Below are 19,601 nucleotides of genomic sequence, written 5' to 3'. Positions count from 1 at the left end.
CAGGCAAACTGAATGGAAATTCTCCTTAGTTATCATTTTCTGATTACATTTGAATGCATGATCAGTAATTGCCTGTCAGTCAGCTTCATTCAAATACTGCTGTAGTGCCTTAGCAGAATATCCCCAGGTGCCCTTAACTGCTCAGGAAAATACCATAGCTGCAGCAGAGGCCAAATGTTATTGAGACGCTTTCTGTACTCGGGTGCAGAATACTAACTTCTAGTGCTGTAAGCTAACACTCGCTTTGAAGTGAAAAAGACAGCTTAGGAAATTCAGAGTGGAAAGAAAATGGCAGAGAAATCTGTTTGGAAAGAAGAGAAGGTTGTCCTCATTTACAAACACATTCTTCCATACTAAGCCCCTATTCCCATCACTTCTTTTTTTTTATGTGTGTGGACTGTACCAATAAGCAGGTTGAGTATTTGCCTGGGGGGAGAGGATGGTTTTCTTTCCCATTGAGTATTTCTTTGTGTCTTTTCCAGTAAGAGATGCTGCATATACTGACATATGAAGTATAATAGGGAGCAGTGGTAAGTGTCTTGGTGCAGAAAAGCCATCACTTCTGTGCTCAATTTTTACTGCACAGAACCTTTACTGGTAAGAAACATTACCCCCAGCTTCCTCATCTGTGTCAAAGTTTGAGATTTACTTTCACCCAATTAATTCCCTGGATATGGAGCTCAGTTATCAGCCTTATTCATATTCATTTTGAACTTAGAAGAGTTTTAAATAATTTGTAAGCCTTGAAAAGAGCACTTCTTCCTCCATCACCCACAGCTGGTTTTCCTGATGCTTGTGCTCTTTAGCAGCAAGAGCAAGGCGGTGCCTTTAGATAATGAAGAAATACTGAATTTTGAATTCTGACTTGTTTTCCCTGGAACAGCATTAAGAAATGTAAGAGGCTTGAGTGCCAGGTGGAGATTAGAGGAAGAAAATGCAATTGAAAACAGGAAGGAGAGAGAGGCAGGCTCCAACCCACCTTCATACCATTTCTCCCCAAGTGGAGAAGGTCACTGACAGCATTTGACCTGCCACATGGTACTTGTAGTTCTGCAGAACTGCCAAGCAAGTATGTTGTTTTCTACAGCTGATGATTTTCTAAAGCCTTTAAAAGAAAACATGCTGGAGAGTTTAAACAGGGGAAGAGGGTGCAGGGGAGCTGGGGTAAGCGATCAAGCATTCCTAACGCGTGCCTCCTGCTGCTTTGTTGGACAGTTCTCCACATGCCTGTAATTCAGCTGCCTGGAAACAGACTCTGCTGAGCCACTGCAGGGCACCGACACATTCTCTGCCAGAGATGGGTGCAGATAGAGGAAAGCAACTGCGGACTTGCCAGGTGGGTTAATGTAGTGCTGCGTCTACAGTAATAAATAATAGCCTTACTGTGACTCAGGAGATATTTGCTCAGGCACAGCACTGGTCTGGTACGTGTCTGGCTGATGGAGAAAGTGTCTTGCACGTGTCTGGCCAGGCCATGAAAATATAGTTGCCTTTGTCCCCCGGGCATCCATGTCCCAAGGGGACCATCTGGTCAGCTGTGAGCAGAAATAAAACTGTGGTGGTGGGGGAACATTGCTGGCAGCTGTTGAACTTGTCTGCTAAGAGGGATTGTGGCCTACATACTCTCTCCACAATTAAATTAAAAGCAGTGCAACAGGAGAGAGCTTCTTTCTTGTCAGGACAGCAACAATTCCTTTCTGATCATTGAGTTTGGTGAGTAGGCATGCCTGGTAGTCAAAATATTGTGATGGGGGATGTGTAGCAACCGTCCTTTTAAGTCTGTACTATGACTTTTGGCAGCTAAATTATGGAGAAAAGTATCATACCTTTATACAGTAGTGATTAAAATGGAAATACCATATTTTTTTCATACCTCATTTCCAGCCAGTCATTACAAAATGCATTTTTCTCCTTCTGCACATCAGTACTGACTGTCACTCAAATTCCTATTAGAAAGGTCTGGTAGAGTTTTCACCATCAGCTCCATCTACTTGCCCTTAAAATGCAAGATTTTTTTAATAACTTACTCATTTTTCAGCTTCAAGTGGTTTATAATTAATTGGAATAAAACAGACGACTGCTGTGCGTCTGTGGTGTCAATGAAACCTGCTGTGGGAGCCAGTAAGATGGGTTCATCTGCTGGAAACTTCTCTGTATGTATCTGGCCCTGAATGTTTTCTGTGGTAATTCAAGGATACTTTTATATGGGGTAAGCACACAAGAATTGTCAAGCCCCAGATGGTGCAACTGTTGCATCATAGTGCATTTAGCAAGGGATCACGCTGTTCCTGAAAGATTCCGTAGAGAGGGGAAAAGAAATAACATTCCTGAACTGGACAGTTTTGAAGCTTTTGAGCCAGGGAATGGATAACAGAATTCTGTCTGTGTTTTCCTTCTGTTCAGACAGATCAGGGGGCCTAGCAGTGTTTCCAGTTTTACTTTCTGAAGCTGTCAGCTGTAAGAGGTCAGCATGCTCTGATGGGTGCTGGCATGGGTTTGTGTGCCTGTCATGGTGTTTTATCCTATCTTTAGAAAGCTATATGAATTACAAAGTCAGTGCAACTGCATCCCTGCTTATGCAAGTGACTTTTCCCTAAGCTCCCCACCCAAAACAAACTGTGCCTTTCAAAATGGTTCTGACTACAGCAGAACAGTGTGTTGGAGTCCTGTATGTCCTGTTTACACCATCAGCTTCTTATGCTGTCTCATCTCACCGTGCCTTCCCTGCCTCCCTCAGCTCCCAAGTGGTCTGCCCGGCTCTTTTTATGCTGCACTGCTACAAGGGCTCAGCACTGGGATGGGCAAGAGGCAGTGTTACCGTGGGTCTCACAGCAGGATACTGCTTGGGTGTATGTGCTGACTGGCCTGCTGGCAAAAAGCAGCACCTTTCACTGTGAGACCCTCTGAGATGCTGCCAAATGGGCTTTTCCAACTGGCATTTATTTTGAGATATGGAAATGAAAAGATTGTTAAAGCAGCTGAAATGACTTTGAGGTTGATTATGTGAAATTGTAAATGTCCACTGTTCTGGGGATTACACAGTTTATAATCTTCCTGTAGCAACAACATAATATTGTGTCTCCAGCAGAGCAGCCATGGAGGGTCTGGAGTGTTTAGTACAGATGGAATAAAATTTGTGCTGTTTTCAAGAGCTGCTTAATTTGCACTTAGGCTGCTCTCTGACCTTCTCGCACACTGAAATGTGTCTTCTTCACTGCAGCTATCCTTGTGAATAACATAGCCTGCTACATATGGCAGGGCTTTCTTTCCCATCTGACTGCATGCTATGAGACTCATGAAAATGAGCTTACTGGATCAGCAGAACAGGCTGTTTGTAGTTTTGCAGGAAAACTCTAACTGAACCATAAAGTCTCAGTTAATCATTTTTCTTGCTGCTATTGTTCGTTTGTGTTTTTTCCACTGCTGCTGACAGTGTGCTTACCACAGCTACCTCTGCCCTCTCCCACAGGGATACTGTTGTTTCTAATGCTTCTATTTAAAAACAAAGTTTTCTAAGGAAGAAGATGAAGTTTTTCTAACTTCCCTTTCATGTTTCTTGTTGTACGCTTTTCCTCTCTTTTCAAGACATCAGCAGACCTCAGAAGCAGCCCTTCTGGACCTGGAGGTCACGTGAAAAGAGTACAAAGACAACCCCTAGTGCTCCCCCAGCCTCCTTGCACCACCCAGGCCAAGGCGCTGTCTTTCCTCACAAGCCATCCCAGGGTCAGTGGGGTGTTAGGAAACCAGAAGTTTTGGTTTTAATTGACATGCAGCCCTTGAAGTCAGGGTGGCTGCTCAGAGTGCATTGCACTCAGACAGCAAAAGCCTTACAGGAATTCACTTTGATCAGAACAAGGGTCTGGATTAAAATAAGTTTCATTTGCTGTGTCTGTGGCCTTCTGCTCTTCATACAACAACAGCAGAACAAGAAATCATCCCTTTGAACTGTGTTACTTTGTGTGAAAGGAACATTCTATCCAGGCCTTAGGTTTCCTTACTGTGTCTGCAGTGAGGGTTTCAGGACCACCTCTGCAGCATGCCTCGTGTGCCCTCTAGCTGCTGCAGCCTGTCTGGAGAGCTGAAATATCTCAGTTTTACATAAACCTCGCTTGCTGCATTTTGGATTTGGAGCCAGCAGGCAGGTTTTGAAAACAAATTCTTGGACAATTGCAGTTAAAGGTGCAGTATAGGGCAAGTGGCTGATTGCAGTCACTGCTGCCTTGTCTTCACTGCTACTGCTGTGATGATCCAATACAAAAAAGCTTGTGCTTGCTGCTTAGGCAGGGAATTTGTTGCTTTAAAAGGTATGTGCTTAGAGTTTGCGTGTTCAGCTGAAGCAGGGGGGAGCAATACGTCAGCTGTGACACATCATATGAAATATAGAGATATGAGGGGTTAGAAATGCTCTGTGTGGAAGGGAGCAACCGATTAGGGGTTTGGGGCTCAGGTTTTTTGTTTCTCTGTGGACAGCAAACATCTACCAGCCTGCAGGCACTGTTAGCTGAGGAGCTGCTGGCTCTGACTGCTTTGTGCTTTTGTCTGTCCCAAGGGAGATGCAGGGCACCAAAATACCACCGTAATCTCTCAGATAGAAGCACTGGACAGCCACATTGCTGTGACAGATACGAGTAGTCGCACCATAGGGTATTGCAGGACCAACGCATTTTGTTGTCTTTTTTTAATCAGTCTTTTTGTGTGATTCCTTTTCTTGAAGGTAAACATCCACGTGCTGTATTTGTTTGCCCTGCTCCAGGGCCATCTGCTCTCGCAGCCAGTACTGTATCTGTGCAGTTCATCCGGACAGGGCATCGATGCAGTCTGTGAGGATGGGAGTGAACCCTCGCTGCTACTTCTGATTGTAGAGCTGCAGTCTCTCCCATCTCAGTTGCCCTTTCACACTTGTGAAAGTTCTGTCCAGAACTGGGACACTGACACCAAATGGACTTTGGAATAGCATGTGCACCGTGGAGCAAAGAGATGAAATGCCCGTTGGGGTGACTAAATCTGCTAGCCTCTCCTGTTACAAAGCAAGGTAAATGTCTGATTCTCCAAATGCTGAAAAACCCAGATTTGGAGCATGCTGAGACAGCAGTGAGAATATGAACCCTGCTACCTACAGATCTGGCTTTGTCCTTTCTGCACCTAAGTATAACAGTGGTAGTGGATATGCCCTAATGTGAAAGCAGGGTCCTCACCTGTGTGCCCTGTTGTTTCACTCCAGCTGGGCTGGAAAACCTCTTATCATAGGGCAAGAAAGCCTTAATTTGAAGCATTTCCAGAGAGCAACGCTGGACCTTGTGTAAGTGGACTAAAATCTGTATGATTTTAAAGTTATATTCCCTCTACTGAAGAAGAGGGACTTTCCTTCTGTGCTAAACCACTAATCTGGTGTGCTGATGGAGTAATTCCTTTCTGTAGCACCCTACAAAGGAAGTTCCTTTATCTATCATTTTGTGTGTTCTATTGTTTGTTTTCTGTGTACCTGATAACCGAATTGATGAAATTTGTGTGAAGAATCTATCCCAGTTATTTTTAATTGCAACATTACCTGCTTTGTTTCGGCTTATTTCATAGGACTGAATTTATATCTGAAGGAGTTACAATAGAGTGTGTTGGTCTTAACAGCATCTGTTTCATCTTTATTTCAAAGTTTGGATGGATCCTTGCTCATATGCTTACCAAAATGTTTGTGCAGGTGTTGTATAAATGTATATCTATAATATGCATATGCTGTGGGCCACCTCAGAATGTTTTACTGCTGCTGGCAGACAGAGAGGACAGCAGGCAATATGAATATTTGCAAATTTGCTTTGGAAAAGCTGCTGAAAACTAAATATCAAATGCATGGTGTATGGGCTTTCAGGAAGCTGTGCCATTGTGTGTTAGGTGCCATGGAGACATCTCTTGATGGTAATACACCGGTGAACTTTTGCAATATGAGCCTGGAGGGAAGTGTTGGCCACAAAGAATTCTCCTCTGCTAGGAGTTAACTTCTACCTAGGACACACTCGGGGCGAAACTGCTGATGAAGATGATACTTAGCAATTATGCTGTGATAAGTTGATTACAGAGGAACAGCCCAATGGATGAAGCTTGTCTTGGCTGCACAGCACAGATTTATAATGGGAAGAAAGGCGATGGTATCTTCTGAGCAGCACAGCTGAAATACTGCTATTCTCCTGCTGGCTAATATGGGAGCAAGTGCCTCCCTTTCAGTTTGTGTAAGTGAACTTACATCTGGTTTTGTGAGTCTCTCTCATGTCTTTTCTTGTTTTCTGAAAAAGATGCTCTTCTTTTCTCAACCCAGCTGTTGTATCCAAAGAGGGAGGAATTTGGAGTAAAATATCATCAATATTTTTAAAATATAGACTTTAACACCTCACACCTTATACAGAAAAAAAAAGTGTAAAGTATGTTAATTTGCCTATTCTTTTTCATCTCATTATTTTTGTAGTAATCATTAACTCTTTAGCATTAATATCATGTTCTAACCTTGCTTATTATGTACTGAAAGAGCAGAATAAGGTTTAGTTTTTGCAGCGTTTGTGTGCATTTGCCATGGCAACAGAGCTGAACAGAGCCAAGTCAACAGTGCCACAAGCCAGAACTTGAAGGTGTGCATTTTATAAGCTGCTTTTTCTGTAGCAATTCAGTCTTTCCTTTTTCCTTTTGTCAACATAGTAATAAGAACATTTAAGAAGGTGCTGGGACGGCACTATTAAAAAAAGTAGACCCCCCTTTAAAATGAAATGTGGGTGCTTGTTTGAATCTTCCTGATGCAGAACTGATACCAGCATGTAAGTCTAGATGTTTTGGGTCTAGAATTCTGCTTTCACTGTGCTGTGTAAAACATTGAATAAATGAGTCCTTTCCTGTGTGATTAAGCATAGCCCGTATGACAGAAAAATGAGAGCAAGATGCAGCTTAGTGGATAATGTCACATCCTGCCAAGGATCATCAAGTTCCAACCCCCCCATCACAGGCAGGACCACCGACCTCCACATTTAATACTAGACCAGGCTGCCCAGGTCCCCATCCAACCTGGCCTTGAACACCTCTATGTACTTCATAAGGCAAAATGCAGGGAGGTGGGAATGAGGAGGGAAGGAGAGTAAGGGAGTGGGGGCATTTTCCCCTTTACTAGGGCTGATACTGGTTCATTCCTGCTTGTATTTGTTCTGTGAAATTCAGAGATCAGACTGCAGACAGAGAATTGTGCAGACAGCAGGTGTCTGTGGTGAACTGTGGGTTTGGTTGGGTACTGCCACAAAAACCGTGTGCTTTCTCCTCAGGTGTGTGTGGCTGAGAGTGTGTTAGCATGTGTGCTGAGAATATGGGTTTCCATTAGCTAGAGTTTCTGCAAAGTTGCATGTTTGGATTTGATATACTGAATATAGGGGTTAAGTTTGCATTGCTTAGGAGCAAGAGAACAGGAGGGAGTGGAACAGCTGGTGCTTGAGGCTCCTGGCTTTGTGTGTTTTGGTAGCTGAGGTAATGCTGCGTCTGCATTACACAGGAACCCAGTTTCCAAAGCAGAAGATTTGATTGCCAGGGAAGCTGGTGTGGTCATGGCAATGCTCAGGAGTGTTCTCATGAAACAGCTGACATAAATAACATGTGTCACCTTCAGGGCTTCAGGTTAAGCTTGTGACTTGTGGCCACCTGGATTTGAATACAGAAGCGATGGGAGGCTCGTGGAGCTCAGAACAGCTGCTGCTGTGCCATGCAGCTCTTCTTATCAGCTGGTTGTGGTGAAGGCCCTGCTGCTAGGACCTCCCAGGAGACCCATAGCTACTGCTCATAGCCCTCTGTGTTTTAAGCCTCCTTGGCTGGACCTCTTGCTGAGCTGTAGCGTTAGGTTGTGTCTATGTGTGGTTATAGGCATGTCTTGGTGTGAAAACCACAGCAAGCATTAGCTGAACGTCTGGCTCCATGGGGCTGAGCAGCTCCATGCTGCTGCTCTCCAGGGCTCCTCAAACACCATCTGTATCTGGATTTTTATGGTTAAAGTGTTTATGGGAAGCTCTGCCAGAGGTAAGATGGTCCAGTTTTGGAAATAGTAGATCTGTTACCTGCATTTGAAAACACGAGAGCTAATTAAAAACCCCCATCAAATTAACAAAGTCTTCAAGCTGTGAGCTGCTGTGAGAGCAGGCTACTTTTGTGAGCTATAAAATAGGCCTTTAGGTAGATAAAACTGTTTTCAAACACCTGGGGTCTGTTACCCTGTGGTTCCACCAGTGCTGCTGGGTGGCTCAGCTGTGCCCTGTGGGCAGGGCCACCGGAACCTCCTGGGACCTCCCAGTCGTTTTTTATATTGCAGCTAGCAGTGTAAAGAAAGGAAAGTGAACAAACTGGCATGTAGCAGTGGGAACCCTTTACCTGGGTGGTGCTGTGGCTGCTGCTTTAATTCCCATGATTTGTATTTTTATTCCCTCCCCACTTCCATCTTGATGAATCAGCTGGGTGAGCTGATAAAGCTGTGCCCTGAACTTCTCAGCCTTCTTCCTTGCTGCAAGGGCTTCCTGAGGAACTGGTTCAGCAGCACCTCCCTGTCCTAAACACAGAGAAAAGGGAAAAAAAACCACAAGTTCAAGGTGACGGGGCTGAGACTGTGCCAAGTGAAAGGCCAGGCTTTGTAATCACACACCTTGTGTTCTGAAGGTCTGGGAGGCTGTTAATGTCTGACTTTTGGATATGAGCTGGACAGGACCCATCTCAGCTCTAAAGAAGGAAGATATTAACAATCTAGAATGTTAGGAATGTGCAGTGGAGGTAAAACTTGTGCAAAGAGCCTCTACTGTGAGCTGGTGCAGTGTCACCTTGAGCACTGTGTGCTGCAGTGTCAGAGGGATATGAGACTATTAGAAAGCCTCCAAAGGAGGGCTGTGAAGATTAAGGATCTGTAAGGCAAGATGTGTCTTCACAACAAGCAACTCAGTCTGTCATTTTGTTCAGCCCAGGGAATAGGAGCTGAGGGAAGAAATCATGGCAGCTGCTGTTCCTCAAAGGGAGCAGAGAGGTAGCACTGAACTCTTCCCCCTTGTGACAGCAACAAGACCTGAGGTGAGGGAATGGCATGGAGCTGGGTCAGAAGAGAGGAAGGTTGAGTATCAGGGAGAAGTTTTACATAAGAGGGTGGTGTGCATGGGAAAGGATTCCAGACGTGATCAGGGTCCCAGGCTGCCAGTGATCATCAGAGATCAAGGGACTTTTGGATGATGCCCTCAGAAATGGAGCTTGATTTCAGATGGTCCTTTTTGGGGCCCCAGAGTTGGACTCAATGAGCCTTGTGGGTCCCTTCCAGCTCTGGATATTTTATGATTCTAATGAGCAAAATGAATGTAACTAAAATGTTAGACTCTTCAACCTTAAATTGGTGAAAATCAACTACTACTTCTATCTTGCCTGTTTTTATTCCCCAGAGATCATTATCTTCTATTCAAGTCAGGCACATGACAAGTAAAGTCTCACCAGATCCACAGTTCAGCAGAGAAAGAAGAACATTTGGTGTTCCTCTAGAAGTTCTCACAAAGAATGCAACACAGTGTGGAGTCCCCTTTCTTGTCACACAGATGGTGGAGTATCTGGAAGTATTTGGTAAGTTCACATTTTGCTTTCTCTGCTCTCTGAAAACTGTTGTTTTTTCTATAAACTGTACATTTAAGCTGTAAATGCTCAGCATTTTTGCCATCTGTTTTTATTATTGTGCTTTTTTAGAAGAACTTTTTAAGGTGCAGAACACACCACACAGGTATGATATACAACTATTGCATACTGCTTCATATTTCTTCTTGAGCAGGTCTGCAGCGTGTTGGTATATTTCGAATCAGTGGCTCAGTGAATAAAATCAAGGAGCTGAAGCAGAAGTACAATCAGGGAGAAAAAGTAGACCTCATTAATCATGGAGATGTTGATTCTGTGGCCAGCCTTCTGAAACTGTTTCTAAATGAGCTGCCAGTGGCTGTTCTTCCAGACAACATCTGTACTGGCATGCTAAAAACTTTCCAAGGTACAGAGCAGTCACTTCTAAACTTCCTTCTCTGAAAAGCTCAGTGCATTACTACTTGATGAGATGCCATTTTTAAATCTAATCACCATAACATTACATTTATATTTCTACTGCCTTGCATCTCTCTTTCCAAAGCCAAATCTTCTTTATTTCACGTTTCCTTGAGCAGCAGCCTTTTATTCCACATTCTGATTTAGTATTTTTTACCAGTTTTCTTACTGTCTTCCTAGCAGCAGCGAGTGGCACAGAATGGTGTGAAGTATTTCAATTGCAAAGCCAGAAGGAGTTGCTTACAGCAGTGCTATCTAGTTCCCTTTTCACATTGATAGTTCTTAATAGTGTACAATCAAATACAACTCCACCATGGATGGTAGCTAATGCTTTCAGGCAATTACAGCAAGTGCTTCCCAGTGACAACTAATTCAAGTGTTTGCATATAAATAAGTGGGTTTTGTGGGTTTTACTGCAGGTTGCTCTTGTTCAAACTTCATCTGCTGAATTCCAAGTTATGTAAATGCTTATAGAAAAGAAAACAAACAAGAACCCAACTAACAATGATGACAAAAAAAAGAACACAGAAAATCACTTTCATCGACTCTAAAAGGCTGTGCTGAAAGACCTTTGATTTCTACAAATTCTTGCAGTCACCTTGCTTTGACTAGCGTGAATAATCTTGCTGTTCTTTCTTTGCTCCTCCTCCATTCCAACCTCTTTTCATTAATGTGCTGGGCAACATTGGTCTTAATCTTTATGGAACGTGTTTTCTAGGGTTAGAGTTTCCCTAAAGAATGTGATTTGCTGTTCACAATATTAAAGCTACACAGATGCATCCTGGAGATCTGTGGCAAATTTGAGCATCAGCTACAAGTTACTGAGCAGCATCACCATTTCAGTTCTAATAACCAGGAGACTTTATCACACTAATTCTGAACTGCTGATCAAACAGAGATGATTTTGCCTTGTAACACTGCTTTGAAGAATGAGAATCAAAGAAACGCTAAGCATCCACAACTTAGTTTTTTTAGCATCTCTTGTGTAACTGCAGTTGTGTTTTTATAGAGCAAAAATGTTTTGAGATGGAGAGCTACAAATTAGTCAGGAAACTCAGCTGATTTGGGGCTGAGGGGGTACAGTTTCTTACACCTCTTAATGAGAGGCAGATGTGTAAGATCTCTGAGGAAAAATCACGGCCAATAATCTTATACTGTCCTTAAAGGTAGCCTTAAGGGTTCACATATGTGATTACTGCCTGTTACCAGCAAATATATATTTCAGTGTCTCCGATGAGGTTGTTGTTACCAGGAATATCTCTGTAATAATTTCTTTTTTTAATACAGAGCACAGAATTGACACAACAGAATGCATAAAGAATCTGAGACAGTTAATTAGCTGCCTTCCCAAAGCACATCAAAACCTTCTCCAGTTCCTGTCTGCCTTCCTGTTAAAGGTAGCAACGTACAGCGCAGTGAATTGCATGACTCTGGAAAATTTGGCCATTGTGTTTGGACCTGCTCTTTTCAAGTGAGTACTCTGTGTCTATTCACCCATTTTAAACAGTGCTACGTGATCACACTAGAAAATGAAGCTTTTTGTATTAATCTTATCTCTAATAGTAAGTGTAGCACTTTGAAAGTTAAACATCTATGCAGAATATTATGGGCTAGCGTAACATCAGCAAAGGGAGCCTCTCCAAGATGCAACAGTCATTCGTTGTATCCTTTGTGGAGAGGGATATATTGGTGCCACTAAAATTCACCTTGATACCTGAACAGCAGGCAGCTCTGCTTGCAAGCAGTAGGCGCTGAAGCTGCGTTTGGAATGGTAGAGGCCAGACACTTAATTGGATGCTAAAAAAGAAGGGTAGGAGAGCATATGTCAGGCCAGTCAAGGTGGTGAGAAGCAGCAGCCTGGAATGGTCTGGCAGTGCTGGGTTTTCCAGAGAAATGGAAATCTCAGCACTTCATCCCATCCTTCACGTTGATGAAGAAAAGTGATGAAGTGTTTATACTTGTCTCAAAGTTTGTACACCTTTGTTTCAGTGGATCAGTGTCTGTTTCTCTGCTCTGTGAGCTTATGAACTGTGTAACAGTTTATAGCCCTTGAAGGTGACATTAATAAAAGGAACTTTTAAAAAACAGGTGGAGAGATTTAGCTAGTAGAGTGCACTTTGACAGGGCTTATAGTATTCACTCTTATGAGAGTAGGCTTCACCATGGAGGATATTCAACTGTGGAACAAAGCAGCTGTACAACAAAACCCCTTAAGACCTGTGTACTGAAAATAGTTAATAAGCGTAGGCAAATGAGATTTGCTCCCAGTGTCTGGGTTAGTTGCATGACACTTATAATAGGTAAAACAAGGTTGATGCTAAAAAACCTTCATCAAAAATCCAGACCTCACTCCCATGCTAACTCAGCAAGGGAGTGACTGACTGTCACACTTGTGTTTTAAGGCATCTTTACCATCCCATTGAGCTTATGTGCATGTACACACAATAATGGCTTATTACTCTTTTCCCAAATTCTTTGGATGTATGCCCACAGATTTCTGTATCTCTGCAGAAGAAGCAAGCAGGTTCTCTTTTTAACTGATGAGCTCATCCAGTTTCTAAGCATCCTAGTCTGTTCTGGGAGTTCCTCAAGCTGGTTCCAAGTATGTTTGGTTTTTTTAAAGTTCACTTAGTGCTAAACTAAATGTTTGTGGCAGTGATCTGTGTGAGAAGCCTTAGAAATGATCAGCTTCTAGCTTTCCTGCCAGGGTGATTTGTCAAGACAGCACAGCTACTGTAAATAGAAGTATATCTGCCGAATGGATGTGAATGTTAATGCTTTTTATAGTCATTCTGATCTCACCAGCTCTGGGAGAGGGAAACCAGTAGGTCATTTTCTTTTTTGTGAAGTGTGTAACTGGTGCTGTCCTTGAAAACTGCCTTCTAGAATTATGAAAAATTACCTTTCTGGTAATTGGGTGGGGAGGAGAGTCTTGCAACTGGCATTTTCCTTCAGTAAGATTGCTGTACTGCTTCCCACTGAGTGGCCCGAGGCCTCCAAGATTCAGAATAAACTGCTGTGTTTCCCTGTACAAGATGAATTTCTAGGTAGTCAAGCGTGGTACAGGGAATAAAGCCATACATTTCCATTATGTCTCTCAGAGCAAGACTTTGCACAATTAGCTGCAACATCTTTAAACATTTGGCACCCAGGATTAACAGGAAAGCAAGACACATTGGGTACTCCTTGCCATAGTCTGAATATAGTTTTGCTTCAGAACATAACGGGTCATAGAAAATACAATTTTAAATCTAATCTACAGAAATGTATACCCCATGCTATTGTTGGAAATAACTTTCTGCATGAATGTTAACTACAGTTTTGACATTAATTCGTTTCATGTGTTAACTGTTCTTCACACATATTGGTACTCTGCATTTCTGGTACAATTACGTCTTCCTGCTTTTACTTTGGATTGTTTATTAAACCATTCTGCTTTAATTTTTATTCTGTTGATATTCAAACATAAATTCAATCTATGATTATTATTGGTCTCAATATGTTGACAATTTTATTGTGGAGACCTGTCGCATCCATTGATCACTGTAGCAATTGGACAGATCGGTATGATAGGGGGACTAGTATGATAGAAAAGTGCTATAAGGAAAGGGAAAACAATTGTTTACCCCTATCAGAAGAGTCCAGATCTGCAGGGGAAAGCTCACCGAGGAGGGATCTTCAGGAGCAAACCCTTCCCCACTGACAGTCAGACCTTATATGAAGTCTAAGAGAGGTGCAGCCAGGCTCCTCCCATTCCAGTAATGCAACTGAATTACCTTTACCTGTGCTCTCAGGGTAGACTGACTCCTTTCCCTAAGTACTCAATCAGTGTTTCAGGCCAGGACTCAACAGATATAATATGCTTCGCTAAGGTGACAGAGTTTGGTATTTCAGTAGTTGGACCATGGAGCAGTTGTGGACGTTGGGACACAAAATTAGAACATAAACCTTGTTGCTAATTATGCCTTACTAACCTAAACTGTGTATACTGAACAGTTATTAAGTATGTTAATCTCGACATAGAAATTATATGCCTTAGCACAGGCGTTACATCAGAAGACTAGTTACAGGATCGCAGAGAACTTATTACCTTCAATTTTAAATGCTAAAAAAAATCACCATATGAAAAACGGGTATTAAATGTCACTTCTCTGTTTTTAATCTGTTGCAACCCTTTACCTTAAACCTGCTTATTTTGAATATTTGACTGAAAATATCTTCATACTGGAATTATTCTGTTACTATATTAGTGGCACGTATATTTTCTTTGCTGGGACCCACTGGAGAATTCTTATTGCTCATACTCTGAACTATTCATTTCTATTGCTATTCATGCTTGTTGTGAGCTGTTTCACACCCTGTTTGCCTGCACAAGTGCTGAGAGAACACTGCTTTTCTTTTATCAGAGATTTGACCTATGTTGCTTAGATTTTTGTGTGCACTTTGCTATGCCTTGTCTTGGTAAAGAGATTTCTGCTAACTGCAGTTAGCAGTCCTTGGATGCATGTGTAAGGGTGCTAGCCAACTATCTGTTTGCATCTACTCACTTTGACTCATTCTTTCTGTAAATTTACAGCAGGTCTTACATATAAGCTTCTGCCAGCAAGGAACCTTGGCAGGTCTCCTGAACAAAACCAAGGCAAAGCGTGTATGTATTTTCTAGCTTGTGCTTTGTGGCAAAGCAACTTTGAAAGGCTTAGGTTTTCTCAAGGAAAACATTAGTTGATTCCTGACGATCAAGTTCTATTTCTTATTTTTAGTGGTTTTTTTGTGTGTTTGATCTGTACTACAAAAGAGTTTTTGAGGCGAAGTGCAGAATGTACTTCAGTAGCTATGCCCTTCCTAGGAGCATATTCCTGGCCAGTGTGGTGTGAATGCAGCTTCTTTATTGTCAGCCTGATGATTGGTTTCTGCTAGAAGCAGAAGTGTCTGAAGAGGCAGGAAGTGCTTGTTTTGCAGAACTAATTGAAACTGAATGTGGAATGTGGCTGCAGAGAAAACTAAAAATGTTCTTTCTATATTTGGAATCCTCGTGTGTTGCCACCTGTGAATATCTGCAGATGTCTGATATTTGGAGTCAGCTGTAGTGTCACATTCTGAGTATAGCTTTGGTTTGTCTGATGCTGACTTGAGAATGGAGCACTCAGAAGTACTATGTGAACGTGAGCCCCACTAAATATGGAGAGAGCTGTTTGTCTTTGGATGGCTTGTGTATTCCATGCTAATGGAGAAAAGAGTTTGGCTGGGGCTCCTGTGTGCTCTGCTAACCAGTCTTAAAAAGACTTTTCTTTTTGTTTTGCTTTGTCATGTGAGAAATGGACAAGTTTTGAGAAAAAGAGGAATTCAAGAGGGAGAATTGTTAGCCAGTCCTGAAGAAAGAAGTGATGATGAGGCAGTTTGTCCAGTACATCTAAGTTATACCTGCCTGTAACTCTGCTTAATACATTTTCCTTTAAAAGGAGCCCAAGCTCTTACAGAAACAACTGTAGGTTTACAAAAAGAAAACGTGAATGAAAATGCTTGAACTGGACCCTGTGCGTATATTTGTACTTCAAAATTGCGAATGAATAACAAAGGTACTAATCTGGGAAGACTGGTGTGTGTATTTCTCTTCTTTAGTCTCCATAGTTTATGCATATCTTGTTTAAGTATTAATATCATGATGTGTAGAACTGAGTTGATGCAGCATAAATAGGGAAGTTGGATTGGGCAACAAATTTATATGTAAATGTCCCCCAGGCCTCCAGATAGCTCACTATGGGAATACGCAGCCCCTTAAGGGAATGAGATTACAGTGCCACATAATGAATCCCCAGATTTAAATTAAATGATTCCAGTTTAGTTTACTTTCATGGATAGAACAAGTTAAACTACTGCTTATTTAATAATAACTAAAAATCTGTATGGACAATCTGTTATTGGGAGCACCTGGAAATTCTGCTACATGTGACCAAAGTCTATGAAATTACAATTTATTCTATCGAAACACTATGTTAGAATTTTTATTATTTCCCTCCCCTCCCTCCCCCACACACAGGCTGTTCTTTTAATATTTCAGCCATTAAAATTCACCTTCAGAAGCTGAAACAGCAAAACAGCTCTTTCAGCCCTTGTGCCTTTGAGTAGTGGCAGATTTTTGTGGCTTCTTTTTTTGTCCTCTTCATCCTTGATTTTATGAACTTCACAGCTGAGAAACTGTCAGGCTCTAGCTATCTCACTGTGCTGCGTCAAAGATTTGATGTGATGTGAGTAGCTGTAGCACACTGAGACTCCATCACTGTGAACTTTGTGACCCCCACCAGATGAAGATGACTCCTGTCCCAACAATCATGCTATTAGGGAGGGGTCTGGAACACTTGTTTTATCCAGTTATCAAACAGGCTGCGTTCTGAATTGTTCGGGGTATTAGGGGTGCTCCCTGCGTGACTTATCATTAGACCCTGATCTCAGAGCTCTGAAACTTTATCTATCTGTTCTTCCCTTAGGATTCCTGTCAGTCCGTTGGCTTGTGAAGAACAAAGGCTTTACAATGGCCTCCTGCTGTATTTGCTTCAGCACTATGAGATGCTTTTTGTCGATGGAAACCCTTGTTTCTCAGCAAGACAAGCAGATGGCCTCCAGGTAAGAAAGTTACATGAACTGATTCAGCAAGGAATCAGAAGTGCTTCACTGAGTTGTAAGCTACAAGTGGAAATAAATTACTTTATTATATTATATATACATATTATATATATATACATATATATACAAAAATATATACATATTATTTATATGTAGTTTAAGTACTGACCACAGCTACTTGCCGGTACTATAAGTGTTCAGCATATGCATACGATAGAGGGGAAATAGAAGTTAAAATTCTGATTTTTGAACAAAAATGCAGTTGTAATAGTATAAGAACAGAGTCAAGAATAGAGTTCTAACTTTTTCCATGTTAAATATCTCAATGCAGAACTTCATTAGATCAAAGCCACTGATTTTTTTTCTTTACTGAAACACTTTATATTGTGTTGCTGTATGTTGGTGATTCAGGGGAGCAAATACAGAAGGGTGAAAGCCCTTTCATCTTTCCATATGTTGCTGAATTTGTCTCAGATTCTCTTTGGGTGACATGTTCTTCTTTAAAAGAATGCACTTGGATTTCTTGTTAGCTTCATTGATCAAAAATCTCCTGGTCGAAGAACCTTGATAGACTAATGTTGCTTTAGGGGGAAGGTCAATATAAGTTTTGTTTTCAGTTTGTGATGTCATGTATCATTGCTGCTTAATTAGAAATTGTTTTTTATTAGGAAATGACTTGAGGGGCATGTGGTAGTAAGGCCCGCAGTCTCAGACTACATCATGAAGTTACCACTCATCCTTGCAGGTCACGCCTAGATGATTAGCAGGATAACAGATCGTGTTGAGCATTACTGAATAGATTTAAATTGTATGTAATTGAAGCTCATGACTCTCATGTTTTTGACTCCTTTCTTTTTGGCTTCTTTCTTAATTGTGTTAAGGAAAAATCGGCAGACTTCTATAATGCTAAGTCATGATTCATATGCAGAGCATGTTCTATATCTGCAAGGAGAATACTGGGACTGTTGTTCTTCATGGAAAACCTCTCCATATTTAAAAACAAAAAAAAACCCTGAAAAATTCTGTATAATCATAAGTACAGAGAACAGAAGACACCAATGTAAGGATGTTTATGAAATGATTCCAAATCTAAAACTCCAGTCAATTCACGCAGACAGCATCAAAGCACACACTTCTACTTTTCATTGTACTCTCCTATGTGAACTCTCCTTTGAGAATCCCTGAAACACGTACTCAGATGAGTGTGCAAGACCATCCAACTGTATCTGCTTCTGCTCACAGTAACTATGTATTCTTACAGTAGCAAGAGGAAATTGGAAAGGTATTGGAAAAGCCAAGAGACTTGGCATTCTATTTCAGTGACTTTGTTTTAGAAGGAACTTCACTCCCTGTATTTCTGCAAAATGTCACAGTCTGTCTGGGCTTGTGGTGATGTGGGAAAGAATTTTTCTGGAAAAATCCTTTCAAGTTCTTTAATAAAAGGCCAGATGAAGCATAGCCGTGAGGTACTCCTGCTCTGAGGTAAGCTTATGAAAGAAATCCCATCTGTGGTGAGGAGGGAATTCAGAATTCTGTGGTTGATCTTGTTTTTGTAATTTCTGGCAGGAAATCCAGCATATTGGATAGGTACCCTCCATCTTTCATAATATAACAATTGCTGAAAGTCCACTAAACGAGAAACATCAAAGTTAGGTTTACAAAGTAAACATATTCAACGTGCATGAACCAGTTCCAGCAAAGCAAGCAAAAAGTGAAATGGCAAATGTGGCTCAGATCCCTTGTTGCTTCCTGGAAATGAAACTTGCTTTTATTGGCTGTTTCTCTTGAAGTAACTTGAAGGAATTACACTGGTGTTTGCATTTTCAGCTATTTGATGTGAGGGATCTTTTTATTGTTGCTGGAGTGTGCTTTTTGTAGAAGATTACACCATAGAAGCTAATTAAATTATAAATCAAACCTTGCTAGTAGTGATTTGTCATGCTCTTTGTCGTCATCGTTTCCAAATCTTATGTTCTGGATTAAGAAATGACTGGACTTTTATTTTATTTTTCATCAAGTTCTAGAGTGCTTTTTCATATCTCTGTACTGAAGCATGATAGATAAATCCTTCCTGAACTAAGCAAACAGAAGCACAACTTTTGGGGTGTGTGCATACCAGTGCATCCTTTCCTTCAGTCAGTTAGAAGAAAATCTAACGCCCTGAGGAAATAACTCTCATTTCTTGTTTTCTCTTCTTCCCATGCCCTTTACATATGCTTCTCTTTTTATCAGCAAGGCTGCAGAGACTCTGTAGTTATTCTCTGCAATAGTGAAGCCCTACTGAAAAGGGAAAGGGACTGCAGAGCCAGTGGCTGGGAGAGGGGAGCTAAACACTATTCCAGCCCTTCAGAAAGACCACAGACACCTCAGAATGGATTTCTGAAACTGTACAGTGTGGTTTGAGTTGGTTGGCCTACTGCACCTAAATATTTTATGGAGACTTCATCTATTTGAATTATGGTTTTATTGAGATGGCTCTTTGTAGCTTAGGGAGTTTTGTTAGTATCAGAATTTCAGCATTCTTCAAAGAGGGGAGTGAATGTTTTCACATCAACCGATTTGTTTAAAAAAGAAAGAAAGAAATAACTGGTGCTTCATTTTCATTTGAAGTTGCCATAAAAAAGGATTTGCAGTCTGATGAATGGACTGTTCTCAATTTCATGGACAGCTGATGTAAATGATGTTTTCCTTTGCTAATCTCATGATAATGCTTTTGAAATTAGTTGAAACCTTTCAAAAAAGAAGCAAACGTGATCTTATGATACAGTAAACTCAGGCTTCCAGGTTAGACTAAAGGGTCCAGTCAGTGTAATGTTTCATGGATAGACTCTCATAGTTCTGATTCATATTTGTGGGTTTAGCATTTTTTCCTAACTTTAGATTGGTACAGACCCTGATTATTTTCTTTCACATACCTT

General features: G+C 41.4%; 1 protein-coding gene across 6 annotated transcripts; it reads left to right on the top strand.

Moving 5' to 3' along the window:
- Positions 1-1,162: 1,162 nt before the first annotated feature.
- Positions 1,163-18,604, top strand: LOC107315687 (protein FAM13A-like). Of its 6 annotated transcripts, none has more exons than XM_032445486.2 (6): positions 1,163-1,336; positions 9,426-9,600; positions 9,803-10,012; positions 11,350-11,533; positions 16,548-16,683; positions 17,565-18,604. In XM_032445486.2, the coding sequence occupies exons 1-6, from the start codon at positions 1,298-1,300 to the stop codon at positions 17,598-17,600; spliced, it is 780 nt and encodes a 259-aa protein (XP_032301377.2). In that variant the 5' UTR covers positions 1,163-1,297; the 3' UTR covers positions 17,601-18,604. The 6 variants fall into 6 exon arrangements, with proteins under 6 accessions (XP_032301377.2, XP_085410118.1, XP_032301378.2 ...); XM_032445487.2 differs by lacking the exon at positions 1,163-1,336 and adding an exon at positions 4,923-5,032; XM_032445489.2 differs by lacking the exon at positions 1,163-1,336 and adding an exon at positions 5,174-5,299.
- Positions 18,605-19,601: the final 997 nt, after the last annotated feature.

This window comes from Coturnix japonica, chromosome 8 (assembly GCF_054131305.1).
Source record: "Coturnix japonica strain WE chromosome 8, WE-NBRP24, whole genome shotgun sequence".
In the NCBI taxonomy this organism is placed as follows: domain Eukaryota; kingdom Metazoa; phylum Chordata; class Aves; order Galliformes; family Phasianidae; genus Coturnix; species Coturnix japonica.
This window is presented reverse-complemented; position numbering and strand designations above follow the sequence as displayed.